General features: G+C 45.9%; 1 protein-coding gene across 5 annotated transcripts in view; it reads right to left on the reverse strand.

Moving 5' to 3' along the window:
* The window catches only part of INPP4B (inositol polyphosphate-4-phosphatase type II B), an 812,760-nt gene that overhangs the window by 728,264 nt on the left and 65,211 nt on the right, over nucleotides 1-19,285 (reverse strand). For 2 of the 5 annotated variants that reach the window (XM_033939865.1, XM_033939855.1), the window contains exons 3-4: nucleotides 13,636-13,754; nucleotides 3,771-3,887 (exon numbers count right to left, since the gene is read on the reverse strand). In XM_033939865.1, coding sequence (XP_033795756.1) covers nucleotides 3,771-3,887; nucleotides 13,636-13,754 — 236 coding nt within the window. Of the gene's footprint in view, nucleotides 1-3,770; nucleotides 3,888-13,148; nucleotides 14,019-19,285 lie in introns of those variants that run through there. The other 3 variants (XM_033939874.1, XM_033939881.1, XM_033939891.1) reach the window with 3 other exon arrangements.

The raw sequence follows: 19,285 nt of genomic DNA on the forward strand, positions 1-19,285 counted from the left end.
AAACCCTGAAAACAGCCTGAAGAATAGGGACAAAATAAAATTTTAATACATGCAACCCGACATGGCCCGTGTTTCAGCGCGAAGGCTGTGTCAGGGGTCTTTGAATCATAAAATCCATTCTTGCTTTTAAAGATTTGGAAGGAGCAACGTCTCGCAAAACTGAATGTACACCAGCGACGGATTGTCACAAAATGAAATTACAACGCTCGCAGTGTCTTCATTTCAAAAGCTTCTTTAGAAAGTCAGGAAAAGTCCAGAGTCGGAATTACACTTCCCCCTCCGTATTCGTGTGGGTTCGGGGCAGAGCCGGCCTGCGAATAATATTCGGGCCAGTTCTACCCTTAACCCTCGCTTCCCCCGGCTATTTTAAGCCCTGAAAGCCCCCCCCTTAAGCTTTACCTGGTGGTTTAGCGGGTTTTCGGGGCAGCAGCGATCTTCCCACGCTCCTGCCCCGTGCAGATCGATCACAGGAAATGGCTGCCTTGAGCTCCCGTAGTCTCTCGAGCCATTTCCTGTGAGCGATCTGCACGGAGCAGAAGCATGGTAAGATCACTCCTGCCCCGAAAACCCGCTAGACGACCAGGTAAGGCTTAAGGGGGGGGCTTACAGGGCTTAAAATAGCACAAAAAAATGAAAGTGATTTTTTTTGTTTAAAACCGCGAATCAGCGAATCCGTAGATACGGAATTTGTGAATACAGAGGGGGAAGTGTAGATGCCCTATCGAAAATAGCCGTCTACAGAACAAAAACTGACTACTAAACCCACTGCATTACTTAAAGACCACAGACTTGGAAAAACTGCTAACCAAAATGGAAAATCAACAAATAGCTCTTTAAAGGACACTTCTCCCTCCTTATTCGCGGTTTCAGCACTCCTGGTTTCGCTTATTCGCGATTTTTCGCATGCTGACTCCTCCCGCCCAAATTATGTCATGAGTAAAGTATTGTACCGATAAAAGGTTTGGCGCTTCCCAGCTTTCACCCTGAAAATCACTTCTAAGCTTCCCAGCGTGCACAGAGAAAATCGCTGCTTTCCAGCGTGTTATTCGCGATTTCAATATATTAATGGTGGCTATTACAAAAAAAAAAAAAAAAGCGAACATATAAAAAGTTATTCATGGTTTTTTCCAGTATTCACGGTTATGTTCCACCCCTAACCACCGCAAATACGGAGGGAGGAGTGCATGCATTCCCTTTATGTGCAATCGTTATTGCATAAAAGTCAACGACAACAACAAAAACACCCAACAATTCCACAGAAAATAAGGAAGAAGCTAAAACAAGAATGGAATTGATGTTCTCGATAAAAGTGTTTTGGTACATAAAAGCCAACAAGTAAGAACATCTAGGCAACGCAGGTAAGATAAAGAAAACGGTCCGTAAAGACAAAGAAGAAAATCCAATAGAACTGCAGTCAAAAACAATAAACCAAGGACAAAGAAAAGGACTGCAGACAGGTGGACAAGATGCTGGCAAAATTGATGATAAACTAATGAACAAACTGTTGCATACAAATAAACCACTTATAATTGCCAAAGGATATGGAAAGAGCGCTTAGTTTGTTTTTGAGAAAGACACGGGGGAAGCCACTGCTTGCCCTGAATCGCTAGCATGGAATGTTGCTACTCCTTGGGTTCTGGCCAGGTACTAGTGACCTGGATTGGCCACCGTGAGAACGGGCTACTGGGTTTGATGGACCATTGTTCTGACCCAGTATGGCTGTTCTTATCCTCTTACGTGAGCCAAGTAAGGACAATTAAGTCATTGAAACATCACTGATGAGGTTGGCTCTGAGACACTGTGGATTGAGGCATTATGACATCACAATCTCAGCTCTGGAATGTTGCTCTCATTGGGGTTCCGGAATCTTGCTCTTCTTTGAGATGCTGGAATGTTGCTACTCTATGGGTTTTGCTACTCCATAGGTTTTGGCCAGGTACTATTGACCTGGATTGGGCTACTGGGCTTGATGGACCATTGGTCTGACCAAGTAGGGCTATTCTTATGTTCTTATGTGAGCCAAGTATAGGACAATGAAGCCATTGTATCATCACTGATGAGGTTGGCTCTGAGGCACTGTGGAATGAGGCATTATGACATCACAATCTCAGCTCTGGAATGTTGCTCTCATTGGGGTTCCGGAATCTTGCTCTTCTTTGAGATGCTGGAATGTTGCTACTCCTTGGGTTTTGGACAGGTACTAGGGACCTGGATTGGCCACCGTGAGAATGGGCTACTGGACTTGTATGGCTATTCTTATGTTCTTAGTAATATGGGACCTGACACGGCCCGTGTTTCGATCAACCCTGTCTTCCTCAGGGGTCCTAGTGACGAAAGTATAATCGCAATTATGTGGACTGAAGTCATTAAATTATAAGATAGTAAAGAAATAATGGTGAAATTAAGTGAATTAAGTGTTCACCGAGAAATTAATAAAAATTATACAGAGCCATACAAACAATGAATGAAAAATGAACTAAGGTGTGAATTACTATACAAAAAGGTCCTCGTGAAATTTCTAAAAACCATAGATACAGAGATAGATGTGATTGTGACAAAACAAGTGCTAAGAAATAATAAGTGCAAAGATCCTCGTGAAATTTCTGACAAGGAGAATCCCCATCAGCTGAGCCGGCAGGAATCCCTGAAACTGGCTCAGCTGATGGGGATTCCCTTGCTGTGATCAGCTGATGGCAAGCTGTTCTGACGGGGTAGGACAATTTGGTACCACATCCGAACAGTTTGCTTTTATGCGTTTTTCATGGGGACGTCTTTATAGTTGGGAATGTCAGAAAAAAATAGATGTACTAAGGGTAAAGATGCCTAGATAATTGTTTTTTGGGTTGTTGTTTTTTTAAGTTAGATGTGTGGCAGTTTTGAGAATGGACATTTTTACTACTGAATTTCAGGATGTCTTTCTCAAAACATCCAAACTCTGACTTAGATGTCCTATCGAAAATGCCCCTCCACGTTACTAAATGAACAATAAAATAACGCTCTTTAGTGATAGCCCACATTGATAACTTTCTCCCTTAGTGATGGCACAGCTAGACAGGAAAAAGATCGGGTAGTAGGGACCACCTCTAATCAGGAACATAAGAACTTAAGAATAGCCTTACTGGGTCAGACCAATGGTCCATCAAGCCCAGTAGCCCATTCTCATGGTGGCCAATCCAGGTCACTAGTACCTGGACAAACCCAAGGAGTAGCAACATTCCATGCAGAATCCCCAAAGAGTAGCAGGATTCTAGAATCCCAAAGAGTGGCAACATTCCATGCAGAATCCCCAGAGTAGCAAGATTCTAGAATCCCAAAGAGCAGCAAGATTCCATGCAGAATCCCCAAAGAGTAGCAGGATTCTAGAATCCCAAAGAGCAGCAAGATTCCATGCAGAATCCCCAAAGAGTAGCAAGATTCTAGAATCCCAAAGAGCAGCAAGATTCCATGCAGAATCCCCAAAGAGTAGCAAGATTCTAGAATCCCAAAGAGCAGCAACATTCCATGCAGAATCCCCAAGGAGTAGCAAGATTCTAGAATTCCAAACATTCCATGCTACCAATCCAGGGCAAGCAGTGGCTTCCCCCATGTCTTTCTCAATAACAGACTATGGACTTTTCCTCCCGGAAATTGTCCAAACCTTTCTCAAAACCAGCCACGCTATCCGCTCTTACCACAACCTCTGGCAATGCATACAGATTTTGCCTCGTCTCAAAGCTCAAGAATGGCAACAATTCAGTCAAAGAGAAATGAAAAGTTGCCGGGGTACTCACAGTTTCTTGAGATTTCTCCTTGACATCATAGACTGTTAGCTTTATTTTCGTTTCCTCATAGATGGGATACTCCGGTGGCAACGTCACCCCAGTCAGGAACAGTGGATCCCTTGTTCCCTACACGGCACAAGCACACAGTTGTAACAGGGCAAGGTAGCAGCTGGGAGACAGCGAGATATGCAGCCGACACATGAGAGGCAACAAGAAAAAGCATGCTGGTTTTTGTCTTAAAGAAACATTTCTGCAGCGGATCAATGCAGCTTCAGTGTCAGTGCTGGAAAACTTAAATACATGAAGAATTTATATTAAACCATAAAAGACGGGGGAAGGGAGCTGCAGGAGGATAATAAAACACCCTTCTTTGGCTGATACCATTTATCAGAGCTTTGTGGGGGTAAACAATTTACATTCCGACCAGGCAGCACGGTTTACAGGAGCACTTCCTCAGCTCTGGCTGCTGTGAGGGTTTTATCCATTCAAGTGGACACTAGTTTCCGTGGCAGAGAAAGGTCGGCTGGGCAAATCAACCGGGCAAATACAAATATCCTTGTCCTGTCAACTCAGCCAAGCAAAATATTCCGCTGGTGTATTCCATTCCATCCCCCCAAAGCTTTGTCAGAAAGCGAAACCAGCGATGCCAAATTGGAGACCGTGTTGGTCAGTCCTGGTTTTGAACTTATATCCCAAAGCAGTGTGGGATTTGTAGTGCCTTATCCTGGCCATTGAAATCAGGGCTGCAGGTCCCATAATTAGGGTTACCAGATGTGAGGATTTCCCCCTTTTGAGGACATGCCCGGGGGGGGGGGGGGTCCAGACAGCTTTTTAAAACCCGGCACTTTCACCGGGTTTTGAAAAGCTTCCCGACAAAATCGCTGGGCCACAGGCTTTCTCTGACGGACAGGCAGCTAGGAAGAGTCTACCACTGGGGATTTTTTAGGTTTGGGGGAGGGGTTTGTTTTTCCTGTCAGTGCCTGAGCCAATCAGTACTCAGGCACTGACAGGAAAGCTAGCCCAGGGTAATGAGCAGCAAATTACTGCCACAGTTTTAATGTGGCATGAATTTGCATGCTCATTACTCTGAGCATGCCTTGCTGATTTTTATGTACTGAATTTGCATTAGAGTTCCCTCTACCACAAATCTTTTGAACATCCCCCTCTCAGCCCCAATCCCACTCATAGCTCCTACTTTCGCAAAAGACAGGAAAACAGAAGTTCCTGCTTGCAAAGAGCGGAAAACTAAGACTGACTCAGCCTCACGCTACTGACATGGGACTGTATGTTAATCCTAGTTGAATGGCAGAAATACTTGCCTCCTGTACCGCAAAGCTCACCCAAGTTTGACTGCATCTCAAATTCATTTAATGGAAAACAAAACAAGCCCTGTAATACACAGGGTGTGTAATAATCCCTTTATTTTGTTTGACTTTTTAAAACATTTTTCATTCAGGACCAGATTGAATAAATGGCACCCTTTCTAGCATACCAAACAAAATAGCGCGCGTGGCCCGAAATGGAACAAACTGCAAAAATTTTATTAAGCTGACCCAACACGGCTTGAAAATTTGAACACACATAAAATTATATACACCTTGTATAGGTCGCCAATCAAGCCAACATACCTCCCCCTTTTACAAAACTGCACAAGAGGTTTCTAGCGCTGGCCGGTGCGCTGAATGCTCGGTGCTGCTCTGATGCCAATCAGCTAGCGGCTCTGCACGGGCAGGAGCGAAGGAAGGTCGCTCCTGCTGCGATTCACCGCTGGACCACCAGGGATACTAAAGGCACATGGGGGGAGTGATATTGACGACATGGGTCAATGATTGGTTAAGCGGTAGAATCCAGAGGGTGGTGGTTAACGGTACCCCCTCCAATACATCGGAGGTGACCAGTGGAGTGCCACAGGGATCGGTCTTGGGACCGATCCTTTTCAACATATACATAAGAGACCTGACTCAAGGGCTTCAAGGTAAAATAACACTATTCGCCGACGACGCCAAACTATGCAACATAGTAGATAACCTTACCCGACAGTATGGAGCAGGATCTGCTCTTATTGGAACATTGGTCCTCGACTTGGCAGCTGGGCTTTAATGCCAAAAAATGTAAGGTCATGCACCTTGGCAGCAAAAACCCATGCAGAACTTACACTCTGAATGGTGAGACCTTAGCTAGGACTAGGGCAGAACGAGATTTGGGAGTAATCATTAGTGAAGACATGAAAACTGCCAAGCAGGTGGAGAAAGCTGCATCCAAGGCTAGACAAATGGTGGGATGCATCCGTAGAGGTTTCGTCAGCCGGAGGCCCGAAGTCATAATGCCCCTGTACAGATCCATGGTGAGACCTCATCTTGAATATTGTGTTCAATTCTGGAGACCACATTATCAAAAAGATGTGCGGAGAATCGAGTCGGTTCAGCGAATGACCACCAGGATGGTCTCGGGACTCAAGAGCCTCCCATATGAGGAAAGACTGAATAAACTGCAACTATACTCGCTCGAGGAACGTAGAGAGAGGGGGGACATGATTGAGACTTTTAAATATATCACGGGCCGCATCGAGGTGGAAGATGATATCTTCTTTCTTAAAGGACCTTCAACCACAAGAGGTCATCCGCTGAAAATCAAAGGTGGGCAATTTCATGGCGACACCAGGAAGTATTTCTTCACCGAAAGGGTAGTCGATCATTGGAATGAACTTCCATTGCAGGTGATTAACGCCAGCAGTGTGCTCGATTTCAAAAAGAAATGGGATATGTATGTGGGATCTCTAGCCGGGTGAAGTCTGGGGGTGGGTCATTAGCGTGGGCAGACTTGATGGGCTACAGCCCTTTTCTGCCGTCATATTCTATGTTTCTATGGGGGGAGGCAGGAGGGAGGTAAAAACTCTTAGAGTCAGCTGGGACTGGAGGCGAGAGGGATCCCTCCTGTCCCGGCCACCGCTAGACCACCAGGTCTCACGGCAGGCCTGGTGAAGGCCTGCAAGTCATCGGGAGGGAGGGGGGGACAGGGTACAGAACCGGTGTCAGGTCAAAACCACGGAAGACAAAGGCGCGCGCCGACAACTGAGCGCAGTGTGGAGGCGCGCGCCGAAGAAAATAACTGTTTTTAGGGGCTCCGACGGGGGGGGTGTGGGGGGGAACCCCCCCACTTTACTTTATACAAATTGCGCCACGTTGTGGGGGCATTGTGGGGGGTTTGGGAGAAACAGGGAAAAAGTTAAGTTTACAGTATAATGAGGGGGGGTTACAACCCCCCAAACCACCCACAACGCTGCCGCAATCTGTATTAAGTAAAGTGGGGGGGCTCCCCAACAAAAACCCCCGTCGGAGCCCCTAAAAACTGTCATTTGCTTTGGCGCGCGCTTCCATCTTGCGCTCAGTTGTCGGCGCGCGCCTTTGTCTTCTGCGGTTTTGTCTATGAACCTACAGAACCTGGCAGGGAGGGAGTGAGGCTGAGTGCAGAGACTGGCAGGAAAGGGGAGTGAGTGAGGGGGCTGGTTGCAGAACCTGGCAGAGCAGCGAGGGTGGGAGAACACAGATTGCAGAGCTGGGCAGGGCAGGGCAAGGCACCGCACTTGAATATTAACCCCCCTGGCTTATAATCGAGTCAACCTTTTTTCGAGATAAAAAGGTTACCTTAGTTTATATTTGGGTTGGTTTATATTCAAGTATATATGGTAAAATAGATTTTTTTTTTCTTTCAGATTGGTGTCCTTCTGAAACATCCGAGTGAGATTACATCTGAAGTCAGTAATGACATATTTATGTTCTCTCAGGGTTTCCGCAGCTGCCATCAAGCTTGTTGCAGGTTTCTGGGTCTCGCTGCGTCTTGTCAGGTAGAACTGGCAGCTCAACCATCATGCTGTGGCTTTCTTCGGGACATGCTGTCTGTCTTTAAATAGTAGGTCCTCAAACCTGATTAGTCGGGGCCTGAGGTGAATGAAGCAAGAAAGTCTGTTGGTCACTAATTTTGAATTTGGAGGGAAAGTCATTTGGTCTCTTTTTCCCATAGAACGGAAAAGACTCTGGTGAGTTTAAAGATGTTTGCCCTGTGAAGAATGACATTTATATTTTATATGATCTCATTGTCATTTTGAATATTAATTATGTATGTGGTCTTTTGGTCCATATTTGTTTTCCATTCTATAGATGATATTTCTGATTAAGAACATAAGAATAGCCTTATTGGGTCAGACCAATGGTCCATCAAGCCTGTTCTCACGGTGGCCAATCCAGGTCACTAGTACCTGGCCAAAGCCCAAGGAGTAACAACATTCCATGCTACCGATCCAGGGCAAGCAGTGGCTTCCCCCATGTCTTTCTCAATAACATACTATGGACTTTTCCTCTAGGAACTTGTCCAAACCGTTTTTAAAACCAGCTACGCTATCCACTCTTACCACATCCTCTGGCAACATGTTCCAGAGCTTAACTATTCTCCGAGTGAAAAAAATTTTCCTCCTATTGGTTTTAAAAGTATTTCCCTGTAACTTCATCGAGTGTCCCCTAGCCTTTGTATGTTCTGACAGAGTGAAAAAAATCGATCCACTTATACCCGTTCTACTCCACTCAGGATTAGGTAGACTTCAATCCTATCTCCCCTCAGCCGTCTCTTTTCCAAGCTGAAGAGCCCTAACCGTTTTAGTCTTTCCTCATACGAGAGGAGTTCCATCCCCTTTACCATCTTGGTCGCTCTTCTTTGAACCTTTTCTAGTGCCTCTATCTTTCTTGAACAGAAATGAACATAATACTCCAAGTAAGGTCACACCAAGGAGCGATACAGGGGCATTATAATATTCTTAGTCTTGTTAACCATCCCTTTTTTTAATAATTCCTAGCATCCTGTTTACTTTTTTGGCTGCCGCCACCACACATTGCACGGGAAGGTTTCATCGTATTGTCTACGATGATACCCAGATCTTTTTCTTGGGTGCTAATCCCCAAGGTGGACCCTAACATCCGGTAAGTGCGATTCAGGTTATTCTTCTTAACGTGCATCACTTTGCATTTGTCCACGTTAAATTTCATCTGCCATTTGGACGTCCAGTCTTCCAGTTTCCTAAGGTCCTCCTGCAATTTTTCACAATCCGCATTCGTTTTAACAACTTTGAACAGTTTAGTGTCATCTGCAAATTTAATAACCTCACTTGGAGTTCCAATTTCCAGATCATTTATAATTAAGGTAAATAACACCGGTCCCAGTACAAACCCCTGCGGCACTCCACTTTTTACTCTCCTCCATTGAGAAAAGTGACCATTTAACCCTACCCTCCTCTGTTTTCTATCTGATAACCAATTCCTAATTCACAACTGAATTTTGCCACCTATCCCATGACACTTTAATTTTCTCAGGAGCCTCTCTTGAGAAACTTTATCAAAAGCTTTCTGAAAATCTAGATATACAATATCAACCAGCTCACCTTTATCCACATGTTTATTCACACCTTCAAAGAAGTCAAAGCAAATTTGTGAGGCAAGATCTTCCTCGGCTGAACCCATGCTGACTCCGTCTCATTAAATCATGTTTGTCTACGTGTTCCACAATTTTATTTTATTTTTTTATTATATTTTTATTATTTTCAACTTAAATTTCAAGTATTACACTTGTACAGAAAGCAAGAATAGAATGGATATCAAATACAATAGTAATATAGTTCCTAAGTTAACAAATATACTATTTATGCTCAAGTCCACAAATTAAGATCCAAGAATTAAAGAAACTTGGCGAATAAAAAAAAAAAAAGAACAGTAATAATAACAGAAAACTGAGAGCTATAGCATTGAGATAGGGGTCACAATATCTAAATTATAGGGCTCAAAGATTGTTAACATTCAGACGAGACATAGCCACAAAGTTGGTCAGTTGTGATGGTTCAAAAAACACATATTTAAACGTACGATAATATACAATACACTTACACGGATGTCTCAAATAAAAAGTTGCCCCCAAGGATAAAACCCCAGGTTTCAAAAGAAGAAATTCACGGCGGCGCCTTTGCGTCTCCCGTGCAATTTTATTTTTTATAATTGTTTCTACCATTTTGCCCAGCACTGAAGTAAGGCTTACCAGTCTGTAATTTCCCGGATCTCCCTTGAAGCCCTTTTTAAAAATCGGCGTAACATTGGCCACCTCCAATCTTCAGGTACTACAGACGATTTTAGCGACAGGTTACAGATCACTAACAGCAGGTCAGCAATTTCACGTTTGAGTTCTTTTATTACCCTGGGATGTATACCATCCAGTCCTGGTGATTTATCACTTTTTAACTTCTCGATTTGGCTTAGTGCATCTTCCAAGATTTTTTTCAGTTCCTCCGCATTTCCGGTTCAGGTAGATTTCTTACATCTTCTTCCGTAAAGACCGAAGCAAAGAATTCATTTAGCCTTTCCGCTATGGCCTTATCCTCCCTGAGCACCCCTTTCACTCCTTGGTCATCCAACGGTCCCACAGATTCCCTCACAGGTTTTCTGCTTCTGATGGACCTAAAAAAATTGCTATGAGTTTTTGCCTCTTTTAATATTAGATAATTTTATATAATTGTTTTAGTTGAGATTTACCCCCTCTTCTATTAAACTGCGCTAGCAGTTTGTAGCGCAGAGAGCCACGCTGAATGGCCCGCACTGCTCCCGACATTCATAGGTACTCTATGACCATCGGGAGCAGCGCAGGCCATTCAGCGCAGCTCACCACGTTAAAAACTGCTAGCGCAGTTTAATAGAAGAGGGCCTTAGCTTCAAAGTATGTTGGATTAATTGGAGATGCACTATATACAAGCAGATCCCTGATGCAGGCTAATCAGCCGAAACATGGGCTGTGTCAGGCCATCTTAATAAACTTTCTGCAGTTTTTTTTTTCCATTTCTGGCCACTTGTGTTATTTTGTTTGGTTCAATGTATTCTGTGCTTTTGAATCTCTCCCCTTAACGTTTTGCCCCTTTTAGTATAGCACATAATGCTGACTCCATGCCCCAATGTGGGTGCCAGCTGAAATCAGGTGTACCGTATTTTTTGCACTATAAGACGCACCTGACCATAAGACACACCCTAGATTTAGAGGAGGAACACAAGGAAAAAAACATTCTGAACCGAATCGAGTACTAATATATACCAGGCTCTGCACCCAGCCTCCTTCATTCCCTGCCAGGCTCTGCACCCAACCCCACACTCCTTGCTAGGCTCTGCACCCTGCCTCCCCTCCCTGCCAGGCTCTCAACCTGGTATAATGGCACAGGGCAGGTCTAGGTGGTAGGCAATCCTAGCCCCTACGCAGTCCCACTGTAGCTGCATTAGCAAGAATGTGCACTAGTCTTTGTCTTCAAAATAAATTAAAACCAAGCCGGAGTCTGGCCTGACCTCCAGGATTAAATTGTACACAAGGTCCCAAGATAAACCATCTATTTTGAATCAAGCTTCTGTTGCTTACACAGTTCAGTCCCAGAAACCCCCCCCCCCCCCGGCACCTTTAAATTCTGGGGGTCCAGCAGTGTATCGAGCTTTCTGCGCTCCTGCCCCTCCTTCGCTGGACGGCTGCCTCCTTAATATCTTGGGGCCAATGGTGCACAAGATAGGAGCGAGCTTTTCGCGCTCCAGCCTGGCCCCACGCCGCTCCCTGAATGGCTGCCGTCAGTTCTCGCGAGTCCCACGAGAACTGACGGCAGCCATTCAGGGAGCGGCGTGGGCCCAGGCTGGAGCGCAAAAAAGCTTGATAAAATTTGCGAGACTGCTTTTTATAGGGTAATTGTTTTTGTTATTTTGTTTCTTTAATTTTGTGCATAAATTTGTTGTTCATTTGCATAAGTTGACTTTCATGCAGAAAACACCCACAGCATCATTGTATACACATGAGATCAGGTTACACACATATAAAAACACATCCTTAGTATTACAGTTTGCTTGGAATACACAGGAATATTTTGGATCACTTGGCTAAGCCGCCAGCAGCTATTTCGGTGCTAAACAGGCCACTCCTGGATCCTTAATGGGAAATAAAACCTCACAGCAAGGAGGGAATCAGGGCAGCCAAATACAACATATTAAGTGTCATGACATAATCGTGGATTTGCAGACAGCGTATTACTCCAACACAAGTTTAAATGCACGCGACAGATCAGGTTTTCCTACCCACAAAAAAAAAATGTGCTTAGGGGGACCCGAAATTATCCCCAAAAAAAACTCCATGCCCACTGCTGCGATCCCGGAATAATGATTTCATGAAAGATTGTTTCCTTTTAAAAAAATAGTTATGAATGGCTAAATAAATCCCCCCCTGATCATTAAAGTGTGCAGAGCTTTAGCAAGGCAAACTTTGTAGATTCTGGGCCTGCTCCACAAGAGGAAGTGAGTCTCCCCTCCCCCCATCACCCCCTCCAGCTAGGGCTGTCTCTGTCTTGTGAAACCCCCCCCCCAAAAATGGATCTTTTCCAGATAAGCCCCGCCAAAAAGTTAACCCCCGCCACAGTTTTAGCTAACACCATGCTAAGTGAATACTTGGGGAAAGTGATATACACGTGGGGGCTCTGCCCCCCCTTTACCCCTCCCCCGAGTCATTATTCAAATCATGTGAATAATTTCCTCCGAGGGCTTCAATAGTTTAATAATTTATAAGGTGGCATGGCTTAAGTTTTTGCCCATGCACTTTTTGCATTTGTGGTGGCGGGGCTTAAGTTTTCGCCCGTGCACTTTTTGCATTAGTGGCAGGGCTTATCTGGAAAAGACCCAAAAAAACTCTGGAGCGACAATATTCCTAAATGGACTTTATTTGAAAAAGTGTCAAAGTTCCAAAGGTTCACCGAAATCATCCACATAAAATAATTCCATCCACATAAAAATAAATCATCCACATAAGAGCCTTAAAGGACCTAGTCCGCTAGGGATACAGGACCCAACACGGTCCGCGTTTCGACAAAAAGTCTTCTTCAGGAGTCCCTGGGGGTCCTATAAAGGTGAGTACGTGGGAAACAATTGTGTGGTGAGCTGGAATGCACTGCTTGCATTTGCAATAGGAAAAAATATATACAGTATATATATAGTAGCTCCCATCACCTCCTAACAAGTCCCTTGCCAATCAGCTGGTGACTGACATGGCCTAGGTCACACCCCTACCTGCTTGGCAACTTCAGATATTCAATTACACCTTTACAACACCTTAACATAACTGCAGCTCAATAAGCTTCCTGGTTCCCCTCCCCCCTTGTTTTTTTTTTTTTTCTTAAAAAGAGAAATGCATTTTCTTATTTCAGCTTTCAAAGAATACTTAATCTGTAGGTTCTTTTCTTCCTCAGAGCATGCGTCTTACAACCCAGGGCTGAAGTTTTTAAGCCCCTGCCTCTCTCCCAAGCTTTTTTAGGCTAGCAAAAGGGGCGACGAAATCCATACATACCCTCCTTTTCGGAGCGTGAAAACATGAGCACATTCCTCAGGCTCCCCAAGGTCAAACTTCCCAGTCGAGGCGAGGCAGAACTCGTGGAACGATGGCCAGGAAGGATGCAGAAAGCGCTCAGCCTGCCCCGGTCAAAAAAAATAAAAAAGTCCTGCAAGCAAGCCGGGCGGAGGGCTTCAGGTCTGCTCTTCGCGCACACGATCCGCTAGTGTCCGAGCCATCCCGGGTCTTGGTGCCTCTCGTCGGTTAAAAGCGAAACAGATCTCGCCCGAAAAGGCAAGTTTTTAATTTCCGAGTGTTTTCCCTGGCATAGTATTTCCAGGTATGCCTTTACTGTTTGCTTAGCTAGCTAGCTCTCTCATGCAGGGACTTGTCTCGGGTCGGCTTTTTTTTGCATGCTGCAAAATCTGAAATGCAATCATGAATATAGGCTTGGGCGGCAGAGAGAGAGAGACAGAAACAAAAAAAAAAAAAAAAAAGCCCTCACCTCCACCACTTCGGTGCTGAAATATCGGGCCAGGTTCTGCTCTGCCGGCTGGAGCACCGAGACCTGCACGAACGTGTTGAGTTTGCGATCGCGGGCACAAGTCACGAGATCCTTGCAGGCTGCAAAGGGCATCAGAACAGCAGGGTAAAAAGAAAAAAATAAAATAAAGTGAAATTTATGGAGGGAGAAAACCAGCAACACAACATTCAGTCTAAGCTTCAGATCGGACTGGAGTCGATTTAGCAAAGGAAGTCCCTTTGGAAAAACCTTTAAAGGAATAGGAAGTCACATGCCAAAGAGCAGGATTGGGATTTTTATTTCCATGAAGTGCATTCGTGGAAAGGCCTTTTCTGCCCCGGGCAGGGCACAGACATAACACACGCTGTAACCTCCAGCCAACCCACAATGAAATCGGATCAGTCGGCCTCACAGGGACTTCTCTCCTCTTTCCTCCTGATTTTCTGCCTGATGTGGTTTAATGGGTCTTACCCAAGAAACGAAATGTTCCCATATACACACACGAGTGTGGGCTACCTTGGCAGTAATAGAACGCATTGGGGACCAGATGCACTAAACAGGATCGGTAAGACCGTGCGGGTCCGATTTTTGGCCGATTCTAAAAGAGCTATTGATGCACTAAAAATTTTGCATGTAAATGATTCATGCGAAGGTTGGGGAAGGGGTAAAACGCGGACCTCGCGGATCTAAAACCACACGTCCTTAAAAATCCGGACGTCCGCGCCACTTTTAGTCTCTGGCTCTGACAGAGCTCTATGGCAATTTAACTCTTGGATCCTAGCATGGGGAGGGAAAAGCATTAGGATCCGTCAGAGTTAAATTGTCATAGAGCTATGTCAGAGCCAGAGACTAAAAGTGGCGCGGACCTTGGATTTTTAAGGATGTGATGTGCGGTTCATAGACAAGTCAGCGAAAGACAAAGGCGCGTGCCGACAACTGAGCGCAAGACGGAGGCGCGCGCCGAAGAAAATTACAGTTTTTAGGGGTTCCGACGGGGGGTTTTGTTGGGGAGCCCCCCCCAGTTTACTTAATAGATATCGCGCCGGCGTTGTTGGGGGGTTGTAACCCTCCACATTTTACTGTAAACTTGTAATTTTCTGGGGCGCACACCTCCGCGCTGCGCTCAATTGTCTTTGCGCGCCTTTGTCCCGGCGCGCTTTTGACCTGACACCGTGACGTGCAGTTCAGATCCGTGAGGTCCGCAAGGGAGCCGAGGGCCTGAGCTGAGCTGCAGAGAAAGCAAAGGCGGTCTTGTCAATGCATGGACCTGGGATTTTTAAGGACGTGCGGTTTTAGATCCGAGAGGTCCGCATTTTACCCCTTCCCCGGAGGTTGGTCGTGATTCCCCCCTCTCTCCCATCCAATCGATCGCTGCGAAAGTGACTCTCACATATGCCCGGAGCCAGCAGGGGAACCCCAAACAACTGAGAGGCAGGAGAAGCCCCAAAGCAACCTCCTGCCACTCAGCTGTTAAGGGCAGAAAACATTTTTATTTTTATTTTTTTTTTTTTTAATAGGCACAAAGGCTATGTTTGACACACGACATCTGCCCTATTAAAAAAAGGAAAAAGCCCCCACCCGCCGTTGACGACGCCCCCGTCAGGCGAGAAAAAAATCAGCAGGAGGGATGCCCACTCCCTCCTGCCTTGCAGACCCACACCCCATGCGTGAGAAAAATATGACAGAGGGGATGCCCACCCCCCTCCTGCCAACGGAGGCCCCCCATGCCAAGTGCCACCCCATCGAACCATCTCCTACCTTCCCCCCACCCCCAAAAAAGGCAGGAAGCAAGCCCACTCCCTCCTGCCCACCAAATGCTCCCCCAAACCCCACCCCCCCAAAAAAAACATTTTCACAAGTTGGGAGCAGGAGCAATGTGGTCCCTTTTGAGGGACCTTAAGTGTCTGACCCAATCAGAGCCTTAGGCCCCTCCCCGTGCATCACACGATGCACCGGAGAGGAAAAGGCTCACCATTTCCTGCTCCCAGCTTGTGAATAAGGTACTGGGTGGGTTCAGGGGGTTAGGGGATGGTTCAGGGGTGGGATGCCTGGTGCAAGGGGGGGTCTCCGCTGGCAGGAGGGAATGAGCATCCTTCCTGCCAATTTTTTCTTGCCGGGGGGGGGGGGGGTCATGATGGCAGGAGGGAGTGGGTATCCCTCTTGCCATTTTTTCTAGCGTGGGGGTGGGGTTGACATGGCAGGAAGGAGTGGGCATCCCTCCTGCTATATCCGCTGGGGGGGGGGGGGGTCGGTTCCTGGTGCATTGGGGGTACGTGGTGGGGGGTCCTCATCAGCGAGGGAGGAGTGGCTTTTTTCTTTTTAATGAGACAGATATTGTGTGTGGGTGTGTAACACACATATCTGTGCCCATTTTTTTAAAAGGGGTTGTACTGGTCTTGACCAGTCGCGTTTTTTGGATCGTTAAAAACCCTGGGGAGGGGGGGTTGTACATAACCAATCAATGTTAGTGCATCAGTTGCTTGGCTAGCTTGCATAGCCGGATCGTAAAATGGGCGATCGAGGGGAAAAACATGTGGTGAGCCATTTTGTGCATCGGGTCGGCAAATGCGTTCATCGCTAAAGCAGTCAAAACTGGTTTCGCGACAATCGCTGACTTTAGTGCATCTGGACCTTAGTAGCTAACAGGGTATAAAGTTAGGCCAGCCATTTTGCTGTCTTAAATTTATCCAAATCATAATCTGATTAGCGAATATCATCACTAACCAATTCACTTCCTGCTCCTCCCTTGCTCTTCCCCAAAACCGCCTTGATATTATCCAGATAATGCTGCTGACAAGGATAGCTTAATCACTGGACCGGGTGAGGCACAGGCTGAGGGCACTGGTGATGTAAGGCACCAAAATCCCCAGCCTCTTGTGACACATGGACATCCCCCCTCCTCCCCCTCGCAGATCTGGCATCTCTTCATCCTTTCTTTGCTCCAGGGTTTGTTCCCCTCTGTCCCCCCCCCCCCTTCCCGGCACTCCTTTCTTCACAAATCTGGAATCACTCTTTCTCCTCTTTCCCTCCATACCCCCTTCCCATGATCCTGTAAACATCTTCCTGGAAACATCCCACCCACAGGAAGTTGCATCAGAGGAGGTGGAGCTTGGTGGAGGGAAGACTCGGGGCTCGGCTGAAATCAGCCTGTTTTCAGGCTGCTGGCAACTTGGACAGAGAGAGAGGAGAAGGAGCAATGCCAGACTAACAGGGAGGGGAAAGAGGGAGACCAGGCCAGAAGACTGGGGAGGGACGAGGAGAGAAGGAGGAGAAAAGTTGCCAAACCGGCACGAGGAAGGGGATAGAAGCAATGTGCTGTATGTGGGAGCCACACTGATGCCAGCTGGCTCAGAGCATCACAGTCCCTTGAGCCAGCCCTGGCTGATAAATATTAATGGTTAGTTCCAACTAACGCATTTCTCCGGATAACAGTTGCTATCCAGATAAATGCCTTTGAAGATCTGGCTTTTTTTTTTTTTTTTTGTAACAACCTTAATACAATCCCAAGTAGCTACGTTGCTTTCATGGTCCTTTTAAGTAGAGATACTTGAAGCACTCAATGACCCAGCTGCAGTGCCCAGGAAATACCAGTTTGAGCTAAGCCTGGCTCCTGCTGCTTGGCTGACAGAGCCCCATTCTTTGCCTGCCAATTATATGAACTGCTAGCCTTACACAGAGTATCTGGCACCCAGATTTGGAGGCAACCAAGTTCTGTACTCCATAGGACAGGGGTGTCACAGACCCGGGCCGCAATCTCGTCGGGTTTTCAGGATTTCCTCAATGATCATGCATGAGATTTATTTGCATGCACTGCTGTCATTGTATGCTAATAGATCCCATGCATATTCATAGCCCCAGGTACTTTAGATAGATTGTGAGCCCACCGGGACAGATAGGGAAAATGCTTGAGTACCTGATTGTAAAACCGCTTAGATAACCTTGATAGGCGGTATATAAAAGCCTAATAAACTTGAAAACCTGACTGGATTGCGGCCCTTGAGGAGGGACTTTGGCATCATTACTGCTATGAGTGAAACACATGAGAGTGATTGTGAGTGAGGAACACCTCCAGGTGGCCATAAATGAGGGCCAAGGGTACCTCAGCCCCCTTTATCCGGCAAACCTAGCTACAACAAAGAAGGTTTTCTACTGTTAGGTTTGCTCAGTTGAATAGTCAAGAAATATACCACAGCCTTGCTTTTTTTTTTTTTAAAAGGAAATCGGAATTATAAATCCATTGCAGCAACACAAAGGAGAGGAGATGGCTGAGTGGAATAGAACGGGTACAAGTGAATTGATTTTTTTACGCCATCAAAAATGACAAAGACTAGGGGTCACTCGGAATTTATAGGGAAATACTTTTATAACCTAGTTAAGCTCTGGAACGCACTGCCAGACGTTATGTTAAGAGCAACTTATGTACCTGGTTTCAAGAAAGGTTTGGGCAAGTTCCTGGAGGAAAAGTCCATAGTCTGTTATTGAGACGGACATGGGAGAAGCCACTGCTTGCTCTGGATCGGTAGCATTGATTGTTGCTATTTGGGGGTTTTTGCCAGGTACTAGTGACCTGGATTGGCCACCATGAGGACGGGCTACTGCGCTTGATGGTCTGACCCAGGAAGGTTTTTCTTTTGTTCTTATGGCTAGAGCAGTGGTTCCCAACCCTGCCCTGGGGGACCAGCAGCCAGTCGGGCTTTGAGGATATCCCTAATGAATATGCATGAGAGAGATTTGCATATAATGGAAGTGACAGGTATGCAAATCTCTCTCATGCATATTCATTAGGGATATCCTCAAAGCCCGACTGGTTGCTGGTCCCCCAGGACAGGGTTGGGAACCACTGGGCTAGAGATCAGCCGAATTGTGAAAAGTTTATTGTTCAATAAATGACTACATGGCTGCGTTTTGGCGAGTGGTACCTGCATCAGGGATCTCGGAATCTATTTAAATAAACCACACGTATAATTTCCTGTAGTTACATAAACAGAGCATGCACGTTATGCATGCTATTTATATTTCCTTATATGTACATATATTAATAGTTTTATATAGATTCTGAGACCCCCTGAAGCAGGCACACTAAAATACGGCCGTGTCGGGTAATTTGTTGGACAATAAACCACGCAGTTCTACTGAGCTAAGGCCATTTCTTGCTCACTTGTCTTGCTGCTTGGATTTTTGTGTCCTCCTTTCTTCTTTTGCTATGGAAAGGTGTAGTACATTACATTACATTAGTGACTTCTATTCCGCCTGTACCTTGCAGTTCTAAGCGGATTACAGTAGAAGATAGCTGGACATTTCCAGGAAGTTACAATTTAGGGTCGGTTACATAGTAGAGGCATTGGTGAGAGATAGAAGGAAGGATGGAGAATTGAGGTATACTGTACTTGTAGGGAAGATGCAGTTTGGGGTTGGTTAATTGATAGAGTCATTGAGGAGATATTAGGGGTAGGAGGTCAGCTGGAAATTTGCAAGGAGGAGGGAGGATGCAAGGGAGGATGCGAGGGGGGGTAAGAAGGCTGTATAGATTTTTTGAATAGCAGAGTTTTGATTTCTTTTCCAAATGATTTAAAGTCACTTGTAGTTGTCAGCAGGTTGAAGATGGGGGTCCAGCTTCGCTGCTAGCCATGGT

The sequence above is a fragment of the Geotrypetes seraphini genome, chromosome 1, assembly GCF_902459505.1.
Source record: "Geotrypetes seraphini chromosome 1, aGeoSer1.1, whole genome shotgun sequence".
NCBI classification, from domain to species: Eukaryota; Metazoa; Chordata; class Amphibia; order Gymnophiona; family Dermophiidae; genus Geotrypetes; species Geotrypetes seraphini.